At 38.7% G+C, this 18,821-nt stretch overlaps 1 protein-coding gene across 7 annotated transcripts in view; it reads left to right on the top strand.

Moving 5' to 3' along the window:
- WNK3 (WNK lysine deficient protein kinase 3) overlaps window positions 1-18,821 on the top strand; it is a 174,193-nt gene that overhangs the window by 47,628 nt on the left and 107,744 nt on the right. For all 7 annotated transcript variants that reach the window (XM_051827130.3, XM_089324536.1, XM_089324537.1 and 4 more), the window contains exons 3-7: window positions 1,762-1,934; window positions 4,361-4,581; window positions 5,273-5,430; window positions 11,689-11,777; window positions 16,122-16,341. In XM_051827130.3, coding sequence (XP_051683090.1) covers window positions 1,762-1,934; window positions 4,361-4,581; window positions 5,273-5,430; window positions 11,689-11,777; window positions 16,122-16,341 — 861 coding nt within the window. The remainder of the gene's footprint in view (window positions 1-1,761; window positions 1,935-4,360; window positions 4,582-5,272; window positions 5,431-11,688; window positions 11,778-16,121; window positions 16,342-18,821) is intronic.

The raw sequence follows: 18,821 nt of genomic DNA, 5'->3' as shown, positions 1-18,821 counted from the left end.
CAGAGTGGACAATGAGAGAGAGAGATAGTGAGAAAGTCTTCCTTTGCCGATGCTTCACCCCCCAATGGCCGCTGCGGCTGGCGCATTGCGCTGATCCGAAGCCAGGAGCCAGGTGCTTCTCCTGGTCTGCCATGCGGGTGCAGGGCTCAAGGACTTGGGCCATCCTCCGCTGCACTCCCGGGCCACAGCAGAGAGCTGGCCTGGAAGAGGGGCAACCGGGACAGAATCCGGCGCCCCGACCGGAACTAGAACCCGGTGTGCTGGCGTTGCAGGCGGAGGATTAGCCTAGTGAGCCGCGGTGCTGGCCTAGCAATTATTAACATTTTGCTAAACTTACTTCATATGTATATATTATATATACACATATGCTATTTTCTTGAAAACAGGGATATTAATGCCACAAAATATGGGGTTCATGACAGTGATCATAAAGTAGGGAAAGAATGGTTTATTGTCATGTGCATTGCAAAATTCAGTGAAGCAGTATTTATAAATATATACCAAATGACATGACATCCACACAGTTTTTATACTTTCTTTATATTAATTTCCATAGATAAAAGAAAATGTGGTATTTTTCTTTCTAGGTCTGGCTTATTTCAGTTAGTGTAATGATCTTCATTTACGTCCATTTTGTTGCAGATATCAAGATTTCATTCTTTTTATAGCTGAATAATATCCCATAGTGTTTATATGCCACATTTTCTTTATCCATTCATCAGTTGATACACATCTAGGTTGATTCTGTATTCTTGCTATAAAAATTTAAATAGTTCTATCAGTCTTGTTTTACCATGTACAAGGCAACAATAGTTTTTTATTCTTCTTTCTTTACTAATTAGATTTTAGTGATGTAGCCTGGGATTTTAATTCCAGGCTGTTCTTTTTGTATTATATGTCTTCTATTTTAATTAATATGTAGAAAACTCATTCATTTTTACCAATTACATCAGCTATGATGACTTAGGCTTAACTCTAAAATTTATTAGAAATTTGTTACTATTTATTATATGTTACACCTTCCTTTTCTAATTCTTTTATTTGGCCACATTTTTATTGAAGTTCTTTGAGTAATATTTTCAATGTACTGAATGGTATATGAGTACTATCTGTTTTCCAGAAATGTAGGAATTTTTTCTTTTAAATTGGAAGGATAGCTTGTCTGAGTTCAGATTTTAGGGTCACAATCTTCCCTCAGAATTTGATAAACATTATTCTTTTGAGTTTGAGCATTTAACGTGGTGGATTAGAGATCTAAGGTCTGTTTGAAGGTCTTTCACTGGTTGGTAACCTGATATTTCTGCTGGAAACCTAGAACATTCTTATTTTGACAATTCAGAAATTTAACCACAATAATTTTCTAGGTGTCTTAACATTTGGATCATTCCTGCCCCAGCTTTGTAGATTTTTTAGATGTGGAAATTCAGGAATTTCTTTGGGAAAATGTGCTATTACCTGTTTTATTCTTTTTTGTCAACTCATTTTGAAATACTTGCTTTTCAGGGTATTGATTTATCATTAGGTAGATTTATAATATAGAAATTAAATGTTAACCACTGTAGCATTGTTGTGTGGATAGAATCAATGTAACTATCTTAGAAAGGATATCAGTGATTTTATAGATACTCAGAACTGAATTGATAGATGAAAATAGATAAATATATGCATGCATACATAATACAATAAAGTACTCATTTGAATAGTTTTAGAAAAATGCATGAGAATTTCTATGACAGTATTTTGGAACTTCTTCCATTTCAGGACCGGAAGTTAACCAAAGCTGAGCAGCAGCGGTTCAAGGAAGAAGCAGAGATGTTGAAAGGTCTCCAGCATCCCAATATAGTTCGATTTTATGATTCCTGGGAGTCTACATTAAAAGGAAAGAAGTGTATTGTATTAGTGACTGAACTAATGACTTCAGGAACCTTAAAGACGTAAGTTTGCCATGATAGTGCCAATGGGGTTTTATTTGAAACTACTTTTCAGGAGTAATGGAAGTTCTTTACAGATTAATACTGCTTTGTTAGAACTGGTAAGATTTAAATCTAATGACTGTGTTAGCAACTGGCAATTATTAAGAAAAGAATATAATTCATTTTTAAAAGATTTGTTTATTGTTTTAAAGATTTATTTATTTATTTGAAAGAGTTACACAGAGAGAGGAGAGGCAGTGGCGGGGCGGGAGGGAGGGAGGTCTTCCATCCGCTGTTTCACTCCCCAATTGGCCGCAACGGCTGGAGCTGCGCCGATCTGAAGCCAGGAGCTTCTTCCAGGTTTCCCACACAGGTCCAGGGGCCCAAGGACTTGGACCATCTTCTACTGCTTTCCAAGGCCACAGCAGAGAGCTGGATAGGACCGAGGCCATAGCAGAGAACTGGCACCCATATGGGATGCCGGTGCTTCAGTCCAGGACGTTGACCCGCGGTGCCACAACACTGGCCCCTGTTTATTTCATTTGAAAAGCAGGATGTAGAAAGAGAGGTTGAAAGACAGAAATCTTCTATCTGCTGGTTCACTCTCCAAATGGCTGCAGTGGCCAGAGCTGGCCCAGGCTGAAGCATGAAGCCTGGAATTCAATCTGGGTCTCCCACGTGTGTGGCAGGGGCTCAAGCATTGGAACCATCTTGTGCTGCTTTCCCAGGCACAATCACAGGGAACTGGATCAGAAGTGGAGCAGCTGGGACTCAAACTCGTCACCCATATGGGATGCTGCTGTTGTAGGCAGTGGCTTAATCTGCTGAGCCACAATGCCAGTCCCTGTAATTTTAAAACAAAAGTAAGAAAAGGAGGGAAGGTAAGAATGAGGGAGGTAGGGTGGAAAGTATCATTATGCTCTTAAAACTGTATTTACGCTCTTAAAACACGGGGGCCGGCGCCATGGCTTAGAAGGCTAAGCTTCCGCCTGTGGCACTGGCATCCCATATGGTGCTGGTTCGAGTCCTGGCTGCTCCACTTCCAATCCAGCTCTCTGCTATGGCCTGGGAAAGCAGTAGAAGATGGTCCAAGTCCTCGGGTCCCTGCACCCATCTGGGAGACACGGAAGACTCGGAAGAAGGCTTCAGATCAGCGCAACTCCAGCCATTGTGGCCATCTGGGAAGTGAACTAATGAATGGAAGACCTCTCTCTATCTGCCTCTGCCTCTCTGTAACTCTGCCTTTCAAATAAATAAATAAATCTTTTTTTTTTTTAAACTGTATGTATGGGGGCCGGCACTGTGGCATAGTAGGTTAAGCTTCTGCCTGTGGCACCAGCATCCCATATGGGCGCTGGTTCATGTCAAGGCTATTCCTCTCATGACCCAGCTCTCTGCTATGGCCTGGGAAAGCAGTGGAAGATGGCCCTAGTGCCCCTGCACCCACGTGGGAGAACCAGAAGAAGCTCTTGGCTCCTGGCTTTGGATCAGCTCAGCTCTGGCTGTTGTGGCCATTTGGGGAGTGAATTTTTAGTGGATAGAAGAGACTTCTCTCTGTCTCTCCCTCTCTCTATGATTCTGCCTCTCAAAAAACCCCTGTATGTAGGAAATAAATGAAATTTATTCTATTTTTGTAAATAAGAAAAAATTTTAAAAACTATACATGAAATAAAAAAAATTTAAAGACTGCATAAATTTTAAAATATTTTTGAACTAAAATAAAACTTATCTTTTAATTTGCATTTTCCATGTACTTTTTGAAATACTCTTTTGCTTTAATATTTCCTAGCATTTTTGTTCTAAAATTTTACATAGTTAAACCTTCTAAGCAATTACTAGAAATAGAAAAGTGTTTTCTTCTTAAAACTGTATTGCCTGCCATTCCACAAAAGGCCACTCTGGAATAATTCTTTTTTTAAGATTTTTATTTTTTTATTGGGGAGGTAGAGTTACAGAGAGAGGGAGAGACAGACAGCAAGATCCTCCATCCGCTGGTTCCTTCCCCAAACAGCTGCAACAGCCAGAACTGGGCTGATCTAATGCCAGGAACCAGATGCTTCTTCCAGGTTTCCCACATGGTTGCAGCACTTGGACCATCTTTCACTGTTTTCCCAGGCCATAGCAGAGAGCTAGATTGGAAGAAGAGCAGCTGGGACTTGAACTGATACTCATATGGGTTGCTGGCGCTCCAGGCAGTGGATTAGCCCTCTATGCCACAGTGCTGGACCCTGGAATAATTCTTGTTTTGAATTCAAAATATGACAATTAGTAAGCTGTCTTATCTAAGAATGAAATCTCAGATATGAAATCTTTTTGTCCTGAAAGTCAAGAGTAAACAACTTGGGGATAGTGATCATAGAGTATAAATTATCAGCTCTCATGTGATGTACTTGGATAGTGTTCATACAATAAGTTATTTACACATGGTCTTTTTCTTTTCTTTGTAGGTACTTAAAACGATTTAAAGTAATGAAACCAAAGGTTTTAAGGAGCTGGTGCAGGCAAATTTTAAAGGGATTGCAGTTCTTACATACTAGGACTCCTCCTATTATTCACCGGGATCTGAAGTGTGACAATATTTTCATCACAGGACCCACTGGATCTGTGAAGATTGGTGATCTAGGACTAGCCACCTTAATGCGCACATCATTTGCTAAGAGTGTCATTGGTGATTGACGTTTTACAGTGTACTGGTTGGGTGTAGAGAGATTTGTCAATTATGTAGGTCTAGAACAAAGATCAGTTAACTATATAGTCCATGGGCAAAATCTGGCCAACTGCCTGTTTTTATAAATCAAATTTTATTGGAACCACCACTATATCCACTCATTTTTGAATTGTCTCTGGCTGTTTTTCACTACAGTGACAGAGTTGAGTAGTTGTGTACCCAAGACCATATGAACCTCAGACCCTTTACAGAAAAGTTAGCCAACTCCTGGCTCAGACTGAATTTTGTTTTGAGATATGTACTATATAAGTATATTAACTTATTTCAGAGACATTCTGGTATATTTCTTTTGTTGGATATGTTTAGGATTATTGAAAGGTCCTGAAGACTTAAGAAAATTTACTACGTTAATTCAGAAAAAATTGAATGAAAAGAAGGATGGCGATACAGAGATTTTGTTAATCAATGCAGTCTCAAGTATTACAAATTGTATTTGATTAGGAGAAACTTACGGAAAGTCTTTTAGTGCTTTATGTAGATAATAGCAAGTATTCAACAAATTTTATACTTATAAATTTAGTTGTGGATAGTAGAAATTCCCACAGGTAATCTTCAGGAGAAAGAGAAATGTGGTCTTTGTGAATACATTTTTCTCTTTAATAAAAAATGTGGCTGTGGTGTTATTTTGTAGGGACGCCTGAGTTTATGGCTCCAGAGATGTATGAAGAACACTATGATGAATCCGTGGATGTCTATGCTTTTGGAATGTGTATGCTAGAAATGGCTACTTCAGAGTACCCTTATTCTGAGTGCCAGAATGCAGCTCAGATTTACCGTAAAGTGACTAGTGTAGGTATCATTTTACACTTTTTACTTCACAGATTGCCGTATTTCATGTTGAATTGAGTAAAGCTTAGTGAAACCTAATTTTGGTTTAATCTCGTGGAATAGTGTTAAATTTAACAATTGTAATGAAACAAATTTTAGAGTTGTAATATACCTTACACTGTCTTGGGGCCATATAAAATGCACTGCATTACTATTTTTACGAAAATGTACAAATGTTATATCATATCTATTTGTGAAGAAGTTTTGGTATTAGATATTTTTAATTTTTAAAGTTTTACTATTTCTCTTATTTATTTGAAAGGCAGAGCAAGTAAAAGAGGTAGAGATAGAGGAATATTGATTTCCTATTCATGAGTTTACTCTCCAAATGCCTTCAACAGGCAGGACTGGGCTAGACCAAAGCCAGGAATCGAACTCAATATACATCTCTTGTGTGGATGACAGGGAGCCATCACCTCTTGCCTCCCAGGATGCATACTAGCTGCAAGCTGTAGTTAGAATTGAGAACCCAAGCCAAGACTTGAACCCAGGCATTCTGATAGGGGATGTGGGTGTCCTCTTCTATGCCAAATACCTGCCCCTGGATCTTACCTTTTGAAGTTGAATAATAGAGATTGTCTAAATGATTTTGAAGGTTTCTTCTAGTTCTAAAAACCTGATTGTGAAGCTACATTCAAAATAAGTTTGACAGTATTTGAGTCCCTGCTGTGAGTAATATTTTGTGTAAGAAATAGCAAGGAATGGGGGCCAGCACTGTGGTGCAGCGGGTTAACGCCTTGGCCTGAAGCACCGGCATCCCATATGGGCACCAGTTTGAGACCTGGCTGCTCCACTTCCTGTCCAGCTCTCTGCTGTGGCTTGGAAAAGCAGTAGAAGATGGCCCAAGTCCTTGGGTCCCTGCACCCACATGGGAGACCCGGAGGAGGCTCCTGGCTCCTGGCTTCGGATCGACACAGCTCTGGCCGTTGTGGCCAATTGGGGAGTGAACCATCGGATGGAAGACCTCTCTCTCTCTCCCTCTCTCTTTCTCTCTCTGTCTGTCTCTCTTCCTCTCCTCTCTCTGTGTAACTCTGACTTTCAAGTACAATAAATAAATCTTTTAAAAAAATAAATAGCAAGGAATGAAGTGAAGAGTAAGAAGTGTTTGCTACCCTCAAAAAGTTTAAATTTCCAGTAGGGTAATAATATATATATTCCTAGGTAACTATAGGATATGAAGATGAGAGTAAGGAACATAAGAAAGGTACAAACAAAATATTATGATTTTTTCAAAGGAGGACTACTTAATACCCTGTTGGGTGGCTGCAGATAGGCATGAAAGAAATTATTGGAGTATTGTAGGAAATGAATACTAGCAGGTAGTATTTTTAAAAATCCTGTTTTTAACATAATTTTAATGGATGAATAATAATTGCATACATTCATGGTGTATAATGTGATGTTTTGATGCATGCATACAATGTGTAGTGATTGAATCAAGCTAGTTACCATATCCATTATCTTGCTTTTCATTTTTTGTGTTGAGACATTTTGAAATTTACTTTCTAAGTTATTTCGCAGTACCTGATACATTATTATTATTCACTATAGTCATCCTGCTGTGCAGTAGATCTCAAAACTTATTTCTTCTAACTGTAACTTTGTACCTTTGACCAACAACTTCTCAATTCTTTCCTTTGTCCTCAGCCTCTGGTAAACAGCAATCTATTCTTTACTTTCTATGTGACTTTTTATATTTCTCACATAAGTGAGATCATGCAATATCAGTCTTTCTGTGCCTGACTTATTTCACTTAGCATAATATCTTCTGGGTTCATTCCTAGTGTTGCAAATGACAGACTTTTTTTTAATGTTAAATCCCATCATGTATATATAACTTCATTTCCTTTATTCATCCATTGATGCACTTCAGGGTCTTTGCATATCTTGACTATTAATATGCTATGTTTGACATATTGATTACAGTTCCTTTGGATATATACCCAGAAGTGGGATTGCAGTTGTAGTTCAGTTTTTATTTATTTTAAGGAAATTCCATACCTTTTTCACAATGTCGGTACTAATTTATATCCCCACCAACAAAATACAAGGGTTGCCTTTGCCACACACACACTTGCCAATGCTTCTTATCTTTCATCTTTTTTATTGTAGTCCTTCTAACAGTGGGTACAGTGTGGGTATAGTTCCTTAATGCATGCTGTATACCACATGGTTTAATCTTTATATCCCTACAAGAAAGGTTCAGTCTTCAGTTTCCAGCTGATGAGTCTGAGAATCAGAGGTTGTGACTAGCCCAATTTTCCACAACTATTGATAATGGTCAGTTTTGACCATGAAATCTCTCTGACTCTACAGGTTTAAGAAAATGGTAAGAAATAAGGCCAAAATCCAGAATATGGTATACTCTATAGAACAAATGACCTCTTTTCTCCTACAAATCAGTTCCAAGAAAAAGGGAAGGAGGTCTTATAGAATACAAGAGATTTATCGGTAGTGGTGAACTAGTAACTTTTTTTGTTTCATATTTATTTATTTATTTGAAAGGCAGAGAGAGGAAGAGACAGAGAAGTCTTCCATCTACTTGTTCACTCCCCAAATGGCCACAATGGCTAGGGTTGGGCCAGGCTGAAGCCAGGAGCCAGGAGCTTCTTCTGCATCTCCCATGTAGGTGGCAGGGACTCAAGCCCTTTGCCATCCTCTGCTGCTTTTCCAGGCCCTAGCAGAGAGCTGAATCAGAAGTGGAGCAACTGGGACTTGAACTAGCACCCATATGGGATGCTGGCATCACAGGCAGCAGCTTAACCTGCCATGCCACAATGCCAGCCCCACTAATAACTGTTCAACAACTGATTCTCTGGAAAGCCAAAAAGCTCTGATTTCTAGTATTTGCTTCTTTTTTGTGATGTCAGTGTTCCTCTCAAGGCTGATTTCAGGTTACCAACGTGATCTACTGAAAGCAGTACTGGGAAGTAAGTACAGTGGCACTTACTATGTGGTATTTCCACCATACAGATAAAATACTTACAACCTCAAAAGTGTATATAATGGTAAAATGTAAGCTAGTTAAAGGAGTGATGTTTTCAATAATTATTTTATATGGCTTTTAATATAATGCTTATAATTATAAGTTTATATAATTTAGCTTTTTTAAAAAAATGACTGTAACAGCTTGCTTGTAAAATACCTGAAAATGTGATAACTCTCATGTGCTGGTATAAGCCAGCTTAGTGTACCATGCATATTTGTTCGGATCCTGATTTGAGCAAATCAGCTATAAAAAGTTTAGATAATTTTGAAGATTTGAGCATGGACCGAGTTTTAGATGATATTAAGGAATTATTGATGATTGTTTTAAAGGAGATATGACATGCCTTTTTAAAGGACCTTATATATTAGAAATATAAACTGAAAATTTTATGGATGAAATGATATAGTGCCTGAGATTTGCTTTGAAATATTCCAGGACATGAAAGGTATTGGGACAGACAGCTAAAACAAGGTTGGCAAAATGTTGGCTTTCGTTGAAGCTGATGATACTTATACAGGACTTCATTATACTCATAGTATTCTACTTTTAAGCTTGAAAATTCCTATAAGAATTCAGAAAAATAGAGCTTAATTTTTTTGGTCCATCTTTCTTTTTACTTAGTTATCCACATGCTTTAAATTTTTGTGTATTAGTTTTTCGCTACTTAAAAAACAGAGATCTTCCTTCCATCTGCTGGTTCATTCCCCAAATGCCTGCAATAGCTGGGGCAGGGCCAAGACAAAGCTAGGAATCTGGACCTCATTTCTATCCTCACCCATGAATGGCAGGGACCCAAGTACTTAGGCTATCACCCACTGATCTCTCAGGGGTTTCATTAACAGAAAGCAGGAATCAGGAACAGAGCTGGAACTCAAACCCAGGTACTCAGATATGGGATGCAGGCATCCCTATTGTCATATTTTTCTTACTTTTTAAAAAAGACTTATTTATGTATTTGAAAGTCATAGAGACAGGGAGAGGGAGGTACAGAGGGAGAGAGAGAGATCTTTTTCATCAGCTATTTTATTCCCCAAATGCCCACAACACCCAGGGCTAGGCCAGGTCAAAGCCAGGAGCCAGGAGCTCCATCTGGGTCTCCCATTTGGGTGGCAGGAACCCAGGTCCTTGGGCTATCATCTGTTGCCTCCCAGATACATCAGCAGGAAGCTGGATCATAAGTGTGGAGTAGCCAGTGGGAATTCCAGTATGGCATGTGGGCATTCCAAGCAGCTGCTTGTTCCCCAAACATCATTTCAAACACTGTGCCAAATGCCTATCCCTGGCCCGTATTTTGGAGGACCATAAATAAATATGCATTTTGTATTTGGCTTTGTAAGTTATAGCTCCCCAACTATTTTCACTTAGTAGCAGAGAAAGGCAATATTTACCAGGGCTGGGAAATGGGTAAGAGAAAGTGGAAAAGATCTAGGAGGTTTTTTTTAAATATAATAACTACAGCTTTTAAATAGTGACTTTATTATATTAAAGTCACCAAAAAACACTGTATCACAATTCAGACTGCCATCTATTTTTATGCTGCTTGAATTTGGGGTCCAAATTAACTCTTTAGTGTCACCAGACTCATCTAGTATATGGTACTGAGCTTCCTGATTCTGTATCTTGTGAGGTAATTTGACAGGACTAGCAGTAGATCTTCGATAATTATATTTCTGCTTCTATCCACATTTGGAATTTTTTGTCAAATGATTTCAGTGATCTTACATTATTTTTGTAAAATTTAAAGCTCAAATATAAGGTAATAGAATATCAAATAAGCAGATTCAGGCAGCTAAAACAGTTATAATAGGAATGTTTTGAATTGTCTGGATATCATTTGTTATTGAATTCCTGGAGCCTGATAATAAGCTTAAGGTAAGTTCTCTCAATATCTTAGTATTTCTTCAGGGTAAAAATGAATAGATTTCTCAAATTTTTTCATGTATGTGTTTATATTTTCACAATGCATGTATACTAATTATTGATTGCTTCTAGTTATTCTAAAAAGCTTTGAAATACATTGATTTGGAATACTTGAAATAGGGAAGCCCTTAGCATTTTCAAAAGGTGTTTTTAATAACCTTCATTTTTTTATTCCTAAAAATACTTGTTTATTCTATTTTGCAAATTGGGATTATGTTGTGTATATAATTAAGGATCCTACATTATTTCCCTATTTAATATTATAAGAATTTTCTGTGTTATTATTTTGAGAATATTTTTAGTTTCTATATGATATTATGAAATATATATCTGGACCGGCGCCGCAGCTCACTAGGCTAATCCTCCGCCTTGTGGCACCGGCACACCGAGTTCTAGTCCCGGTCGGGGCGCCGGATTCTGTCCCGGTTGCCCCTCTTCCAGGCCAGCTCTCTGCTGTGGCCCGGGAGTGCAGCGGAGGATGGCCCAAGTGCTTGGGCCCTGCACCCGTATGGGAGACCAGGAGAAGCACCTGGCTCCTGGCTTCGGATCAGCACGGTGCGCCGGCTGCAGCGGCCATTGGAGGGTGAACCAATGGTAAAGGAAGACCTTTCTCTCTGTCTCTCTCTCTCTCTCTCTGTCCAATCTGCCTGTCAAAAATAAAAAAAAAATATATATATATATATATATATATATCTGTACACACACATAGACATAAATACATGAGGGAGCTTAAAAAGTTTATGGAAAATTTGTATTATTTTTATATTCTATTTTGCCATGAACTTTAACAAGTTAATTATTTATTTGAGAGGCAGAGGGACAGAGAGCTCCCATCCTCTTGTTTACTCCCCAAATGCCTGCAACAGCTAGGGCTGGGCTGGACCAAAGCCAGGACCTGAGAACTCAGTCTAGGTCTCTCATGTAGTGGCAGGTATCCAAATACGTGTGCTATTACCTGCTACCTCTGAGGGGGCACATTAGTAAGAAGCTGGGCTATGGACTCCCCAAGGAGCATCTTAACCACTAACACCTACCTCTTCCATGAACTTTTTGAAGCCCCTTCATGTTTTTAAAATGTGTGTAACTTTGCCTGTGTTAGAGGAAATTTAGATTATTTCTGATTTTTCACTGTTTATTTGTAGAACTATGACAAAATCCTTGTCAGAAGTTATTTAAATGTATAAATACATGTTTATCTTATTTAAAACTTAAATATGATTTAGTAATAAAAATAGTGTTTAACAAATGTCATGTTGACTTGGACTTCCAATTGCTTAATTTGTAATTAGAAACCATTTTCCTTTTCCCAGGGCATAAAACCAGCCAGCTTTAATAAAGTCACTGATCCTGAAGTAAAAGAAATCATTGAAGGATGTATTCGTCAAAACAAATCTGAAAGGTGGGTGCAAATGTGGTGAAATGATATAACTAATGGATGTATTTTTCTCTTCTCTTGCACGTAGTCATTTTCTCACCTTTTAATCATGTTAAATTTGACTTTTGAGTTGAAGCCAAACCATACTGTGTAGAGTGAAATGTATTAGTGTGTGTTGTTTATCTTTTTAGACTTTGATATCATGTGCTGAATATTTTTTGAACTGGCATTTGGGTCATATTTATGTGTATATGCATTGTGACAAGCTTTCATCACCTTTAGACATCAGCTCAACGGGCCTTCACTACTTCTAATAGTTGAGAGTAGACAGATATTTTTATTTAATCATGCATCCTTATATTATGACAATGGTAAAGCTAATATGGATACTTTTGTTCAAGTATTCTAGATTTATTAGTGTCACAATTTGTGTTTTTCTTGTGGACAATTCTTTTTAGTTTTAGCTTTTGATTCATTTTAATTTGAGCCTTGGAAAACTGATAGATTAAATTAGTGGGGTCATCTTTTGATTTTTACCTTCTTATTGATGATTAATGAAGGGATATATCCTTTATAGAAATTATTTCCACCAGCATTTCATTGACCCTCCCCATTTTTATTAGTTTTCTATCTAGGTTTAGTTGCACATCTGAGAATATTTAAATCTACTAAGGTAAGGCCTGTTTAATTATATTTTTATTACAGAACATTCTTAGTGTTTGTACAAACAGGCTGTCTCTAGGCATCTCTGTTTCAGTTGTGGTTAAATACACATAAGATGGGGCTGGCATTACAGCATAGTGGTTAAGCTGATGCCTGTGATACTGGCATCCCATGTGGGTGCCAGTTCGAGAACTGGCTGCTCCACTTCTGATCCAATTCCTTGCTAATGTGCCTGGGAAAGCGGCAGAAGATGGCCCAAGTCCTTGGGCCCCTGCCACCTATGTGGGTAACCTGGAAGAAGCTCCAGGCTCCTGGCTTCAGCCTGGCACAGCCTCAGCCGTTGCAGCCATTTGGGGAGTGAACCAGCTGATGGAAGATTTCTCTTTCTCTCTCCCCCTCTCTCTCTGTAACTTTGCCTTTCAAATAAATAAATAATCTTTTAAAAAATAATTAAATGCATATAAAATTTTCCATTTTTAGCTATTAAAAAAGATTTAGTTATTTTAAAGGCAGAATAACAGAGAGAGGGAAACACATAGAGGTCTTCTGTTTGCTCGTTCACTCCCCAATTGCCTGTAACAACTGGGGCTGGGTCAGGCTGAAGCCAGGAGCCAGGAACTCTATCCAGGACTCTCACATGGAGAGCAGGAACCCTAGTACTGAGATGCATTAGCTGGACACTGGATCTGAAGCAGAAGTGGAACTTAATCCCAGGTACTCTGCTATGGGATGTGGGTATCCCACACAGTGGCTAAATCTGCTGTGCCACTATGCCCACACCATTTTAGTCATTTTTAAGTGTATAATCCAGTAGCATTAATTACTTTCACATTGTTGTATAATCATCTGTACTACCCACCTCCAGGACTTTTCATTATCCCAAACAGAAATCCTGTACACATTAAGCAATAACTCCCCATTTCTTTTCCCCTGCAGCCACTGATGATCTCTGTTCTATTTTCTATCTTTATGAATTTGCCTGTCCTGAGTTCCTAATATAAGTGAAATCAAACAATGTTAGTTCTTTTGTGTCTGATTTATTTTATTTCACATAGCATTTTCTAGGTTGATGCATGTTATAGCATGTATCAGAATTTCCTTCCATTTTGAGGTTGAATAATATTCTACTGTATGTATACATGCCAAAATTTTGTATCCATTTGTAGATGGATTGTTGGGTTATTTCTGTCTTTTCAGTGTTGTGAATAGTGTTGCATAAATGTTGATGTACAAGTGTTTGAGTCCCTGCTTTCAATTCTTGTATGTGTGTGTGCGTGTGTATGTATATATGTTTGTATGCCCTAGGAATGAAATTGCTACATCTTACGATAATCCTATTTGACTTTTTGAAGAACCGCCAGTTATTTTCCATGGCAGTTGTACCATTTTGCATTCCCAGCAGCAATGTAGGGAAGTTTTAATTACTCAACATCCTCACAAACACTTGTTTCCGTTTTCTGATAATAGCCATCCTAATGGGTGTGAAGTAGTATTTCCTCATGGTTTTATTTTGCATTTCCCTGTTAACTAATGATGTAGAGTACTTTTTCATGTGTTTAGTGATCATTTGTATATCTTTGGAGAAGTATCTAGGCAGGTCCTTTGCTCATTTTAATTGAGTTTTGTTGTTGAGTTATAGGAGTTTAGGCATCATTTTTCAAAATAAGCTAAAAAATGTTATGTTGAAGTAGCTGTTTCAGTTTGGATTCTGGTTGTTGTTTGTACAGCATTTTAATTATGATATGTTATCCAAGAACATTAGAATCTTCATAAGGATTTATGACGTATTAGTGTACGGGAAAAAGCACAGGCTTCAACATTGGACTAAGATTCAAATCTGAACTCATATTTAACCAGTGTGATCTTGAGCAATTTACTTAGTTGTTCCTCAAAATAGATATAATTTTGATGACCAAATGAATAAAAAATATACCTAACAGAGTAATAAATTATGTCTTCTGCTATTGTTTGTAATTATTGTTCAGTAAAAATGGTTAGACAAATTTTTTATAAGGAAGCAGAGGACTATTTCAAAATGTCTCACTTTAGTCCTGAAAATAGCTTGAACAAGGTTATTTTTCTAAGGTTGTTAAGTATCTGTCTCTTGATTACTAAAAATGTAGAGTGTGGAAAATCCTCAACTTACAGAAAATTATGTTGTTGTATGCTTTTTCTATTTTAAGTAGTTCAGGAAAGGCTGTACAAGTGGACATTATGAAGTATACAGTGACACTTCAAAAAGTTCACAGAAAATGTAATGAAAAGATTATGCATTTTGAAGTAATTTTTGAAGTACCTTCACATCAGTGTTAGCTCTCCCTGGCCTGTAATACAGATTAAATATTATGTACCTGTTTTAAAAGTTAGTAAAAGAACAATAAAATCGCCTTAGTTTATAATAGAATCTCCTTTTTCAAAAAGATTTATTTATTTATTTGAAAGCCAGAGATAGAGAAGGAGAGAAAGAGACAGAGAGAGATCTTCATCTCCTGGTTCACTCCACAAATGGCTGTAACAGCTGAGGCTGGGCCAGGCTGAAGCCAGGAGCCAGGAGCCAGGAGCTTCTTCCAGGTCTCCCACACAGGTGTGGGGGCCCAAGTACTTGGGCCATCTTCCACTGCTTTCCCAGGCATATCAGCAGGGAGCTGGATCAGAAGTGGAGCAGCCAGGATTTGAAGCAGCACCCATACAGGATGCCAACACTACAGGCGTAGGCTTAAAGTTCTACACCACAGCCCTGGCCCCATAAAAGAATCTTTTAAGCCCTATCCTTTATTTTTCTTCAAAGATGGTTAATCCCTGATACTATGCTATGGTTATATCTGTGTACACACACTGTGACCTAAAACTAGAGTTCAGTATTTGAAGCAAACCACTGGATGTTGCTGACCCACATTTAGCTTCACCCATGCATTCTCTAAGGGGCAAATGAAGTACACAGACTATTCCATTGTTAATGGAGTCAGTAATTTCTATTTATAACCTTCATCTAAAAGTTTGAATTTCTAATTTACTTTGGAGTTAGATACCTAGGAGAGTTTTTTGTTTCCTTTGCTTGGAATCTATTAGCTCACCCTTAACTATTTAAGCCAGTGGCGTAGAGAAGCTAATTTATTCACCTAACATGTACCACAGTACTTCTACAATTCTTTCTAGGCATACTTTTATATATAGATGTGTTAATGGTAATAGTCTTTAAATTTTTAAAATTCATTTTTATGTTATTTGAAGGGCAGAGAGAGGAAGGGAGAGAGAGAGATATCAAGAAATCTTCCATCTACTGTATCATTCCTTAAATGCCCACAATCGGGGGTGGGCTAGGCTGTGGGTGGCATGTGTGCCCTCTGCTGCCTTTCAGGGGCATATCAGCAGGAAGCTGGAATTGAAGGCAGAGCTGGGCTTTAAACCTAGGCATTTCAGTATGGGCTATATGTGTCCCAAGTGGAGTCTTAAACACTGTTCCAATTGCCCAACCAATAATTTATCTTTAATTAAGATCACTATGTGTGCATGTTATTTGGGTTTTCTTTGTGTCTCTGGTAATAAGTTGGATATGAAATTTGGTTTTTATAACAAGCTAGATTAATGATTTAATTAATAGAAAAATTTAAAATAAGGTTGATGTGATATACTTAATTTTTTCTAATTAAAGGATCTGCATCTTATTGGAAGAATTGATAACAAGATATACATTTTGTTTGTTAGGTTGTCTATCAGGGACCTACTAAACCACGCATTTTTTGCTGAGGATACAGGACTGAGGGTGGAGTTAGCAGAGGAAGATGATTGTTCAAATTCATCCCTGGCTTTAAGACTCTGGGTTGAAGACCCCAAAAAATTGAAAGGCAAACACAAAGACAATGAAGCTATTGAATTTAGTTTCAATTTAGAAACAGATACACCAGAGGAAGTAGCATACGAAATGGTAAGTAAACCCTGCTGCCCCATCCCCCTATTCCTTATGGTATCAGCCTTCAATCTTTTCTCCTTCTCATTGCTTTCTTTTCTCTTTTTCTCCATTTATGATTCCTTAAAATCATTGTTATTGTGAAATGTATCTCTACAGCAGAGTATATTAAATTTTCTCACCACAGTATGAATTTTAATAATAAGATACTACCTTTGTTAAGAAAGAGAATATTATCAATGCCTTGGAAGCCTCCTGAGTGCCCCTCTCAGTTATATCCCTCTCCTTTATCACTGTAGGTAATATCTACCTTGACTTTTGTGTTACTCATTCTTTGCTGTTTCATTATAGTTTACCTGAATAATATATTGCTCTGTTTTGAAAACTTAAATGGCAAGCAAACACCTAGCTAGTTACTGAAAGAATAGTGTCGTAAGGTGTTGGGGGTCCAGCTTTTCTCTGTTGCAAGAAGAAATTCAAGGACAAGATGTAGATCAAGGTCACCAGAGAAGCTTATTTATTTCCCTGCCATGTGAAAATATACACTCAGAAATGAGTGCAGGCAAGCTCAAGAAAGGACTGCACTTAACAAGGTTCTGGGCTGTCCCTTCATATGATCTGGAGGTATGGGGGTGGAGTTTAGGGCAGGGCTGGAGTACCATACATATCACACATATTCTTGCCCTGTTTTAGAAATCCTAGAAGTGTCATGGCATAATGTGTGTGATGGGATTGGGAGTGTTAGTCATAGTAACTTTATTATAATTATATTATAATGAACTCATGGTTACAGGGATGCAGCATGCAGCCATATTGGATAATTTTAGTGGATGCCAGTTCTAATTGCCAAAACCATAGAAGTTATGATTTTCTGCTTTATAGAAGGGAGGAGGTTTAACAGTGCACAGAAATGGGGGTTTGGGCAATGCTTAGAAATGTGGGTTTGGGTGGTACATGGAGTAGAGTTTCGGGATGGTATATAGAAGGGGAGAATTTGGCTGAAGGGCAGGTAGAGCTATAGTGGCCTGGGCTGTAGCAGGCAGGGCTGCAGGGTTGGAAAACTTCAGCTTTTCCTTGCTACTCTTACTTCCTTGCCTATATTAGTGGTATTGGTCCAATTAGGTGAAGAGTCCTAGGAGAGGATTAAGTTGAAAAGAGTCTGTTGGTCATCATCTGGCTGAGCTTCCCTAAGAGTTTACAGGATCCACTTCTGGGGAAGTCAAGACAGTCAGGTCATGAGTGAGTCCAGAAAAATAAACCCTAACGCAGCACAGTATGGGCAGTGGGTCAGAAATTTCTTGTCCGGTCACCATTGCTTTGATGGGGGAGTGGGTCCCTCTGACATTTCCACTTCTAATCTCCCCATGACCTCTCACTCTTAGTAGTAAATTCCAGTAGGTAACTAGTGGGGGTGAGAGGCCAGTGCACACCTGCTCCAGGCAGCGGCAGCACTTGCAGGAGGGGCCTGTGGGAGCTGCAGCAGCTCATGGTCAATACCAGCCCAGGACAGACGGTCTGAGCCAGGCCCACCTGGGCACTCTGGCCTCTGGTTAAAAAGAAGGATGAGACAATGATAATGAGTATCTTGAAGATAGTAGCCCTTAACCAGTTTGTTTTACTAGTCACTGTTCTTCTTTTATTTTTTTTTTATTTTTTTTTTACTAGTCACTGTTCTAATCTGGAATGATTACCTTGGACATTTGGTACACAACTGTCATTGTGGTATTTCCCTTTACTATCTTCCTTGAATTTTCTTTGTTTCAGTCCTGTACTGGACTTTGTTTTTCCTGAACTTCCTATATTTCTCTTTCATGTCTTGTCGTGTTGTTTTAATGTCATACTTCCTCTATTAGTTTTTTTTAATATATATATATTAAGAGTTACAGGGGCTGGCACTGTGTCTCAGCAAGTTAAAGCCCTGGCTTGAAGCGCCAGCATCCCATATGGGCGCTGGTTCGAGGCCCGACTGCTCCTCTTCTGATGCAGCTCTCTGCTGTGGCCTGGGAAAGCAGTGGAATATGGCCCAAATGCTTGGGCCCCTGCACCCGCATGGGAGACCCCGAATAAGCTCCTGGCTTCTGGCTTCTGATTGGTGCAGCTCCAGCTGTTGCGGCCATCTGGGGAGTGAACCAGCGGATGGAAGACCTCTCTCTCTGTCTCTCCCCCTCTCTGTAACTCTGTCTTTCATATAAATAAAATAAGATAAATCTTTAAAAAGAAAAAGAGTTACAGAGAGAGGGAGAGACAGAGAACAAGAGAGAGAGATAGCTTCCATCCACAGGTTCACTCCCTAAATGGCCACAACTGCCAGGGCTGGGCCAGGACAAAGCTAGGAGCCTGGAACTCCGTCCAGGTTTCCCACATGGGTGGTGGGGGCCCAAGTACTTGGGCCACCTTCCACTGCTTTCCCAGGTGCATTAGTAGGGAGCTGGATTGGAAGTGGAGCAGCCAGGACTCAAAACAAGTGTTTGTATGAGTTGCTGGTATCATAGGGGACA

Source organism: Oryctolagus cuniculus, chromosome X (genome assembly GCF_051225735.1).
Source record: "Oryctolagus cuniculus isolate XC-2025 breed Fujian yellow rabbit chromosome X, ASM5122573v1, whole genome shotgun sequence".
Classification (NCBI taxonomy): domain Eukaryota; kingdom Metazoa; phylum Chordata; class Mammalia; order Lagomorpha; family Leporidae; genus Oryctolagus; species Oryctolagus cuniculus.
This window is presented reverse-complemented; position numbering and strand designations above follow the sequence as displayed.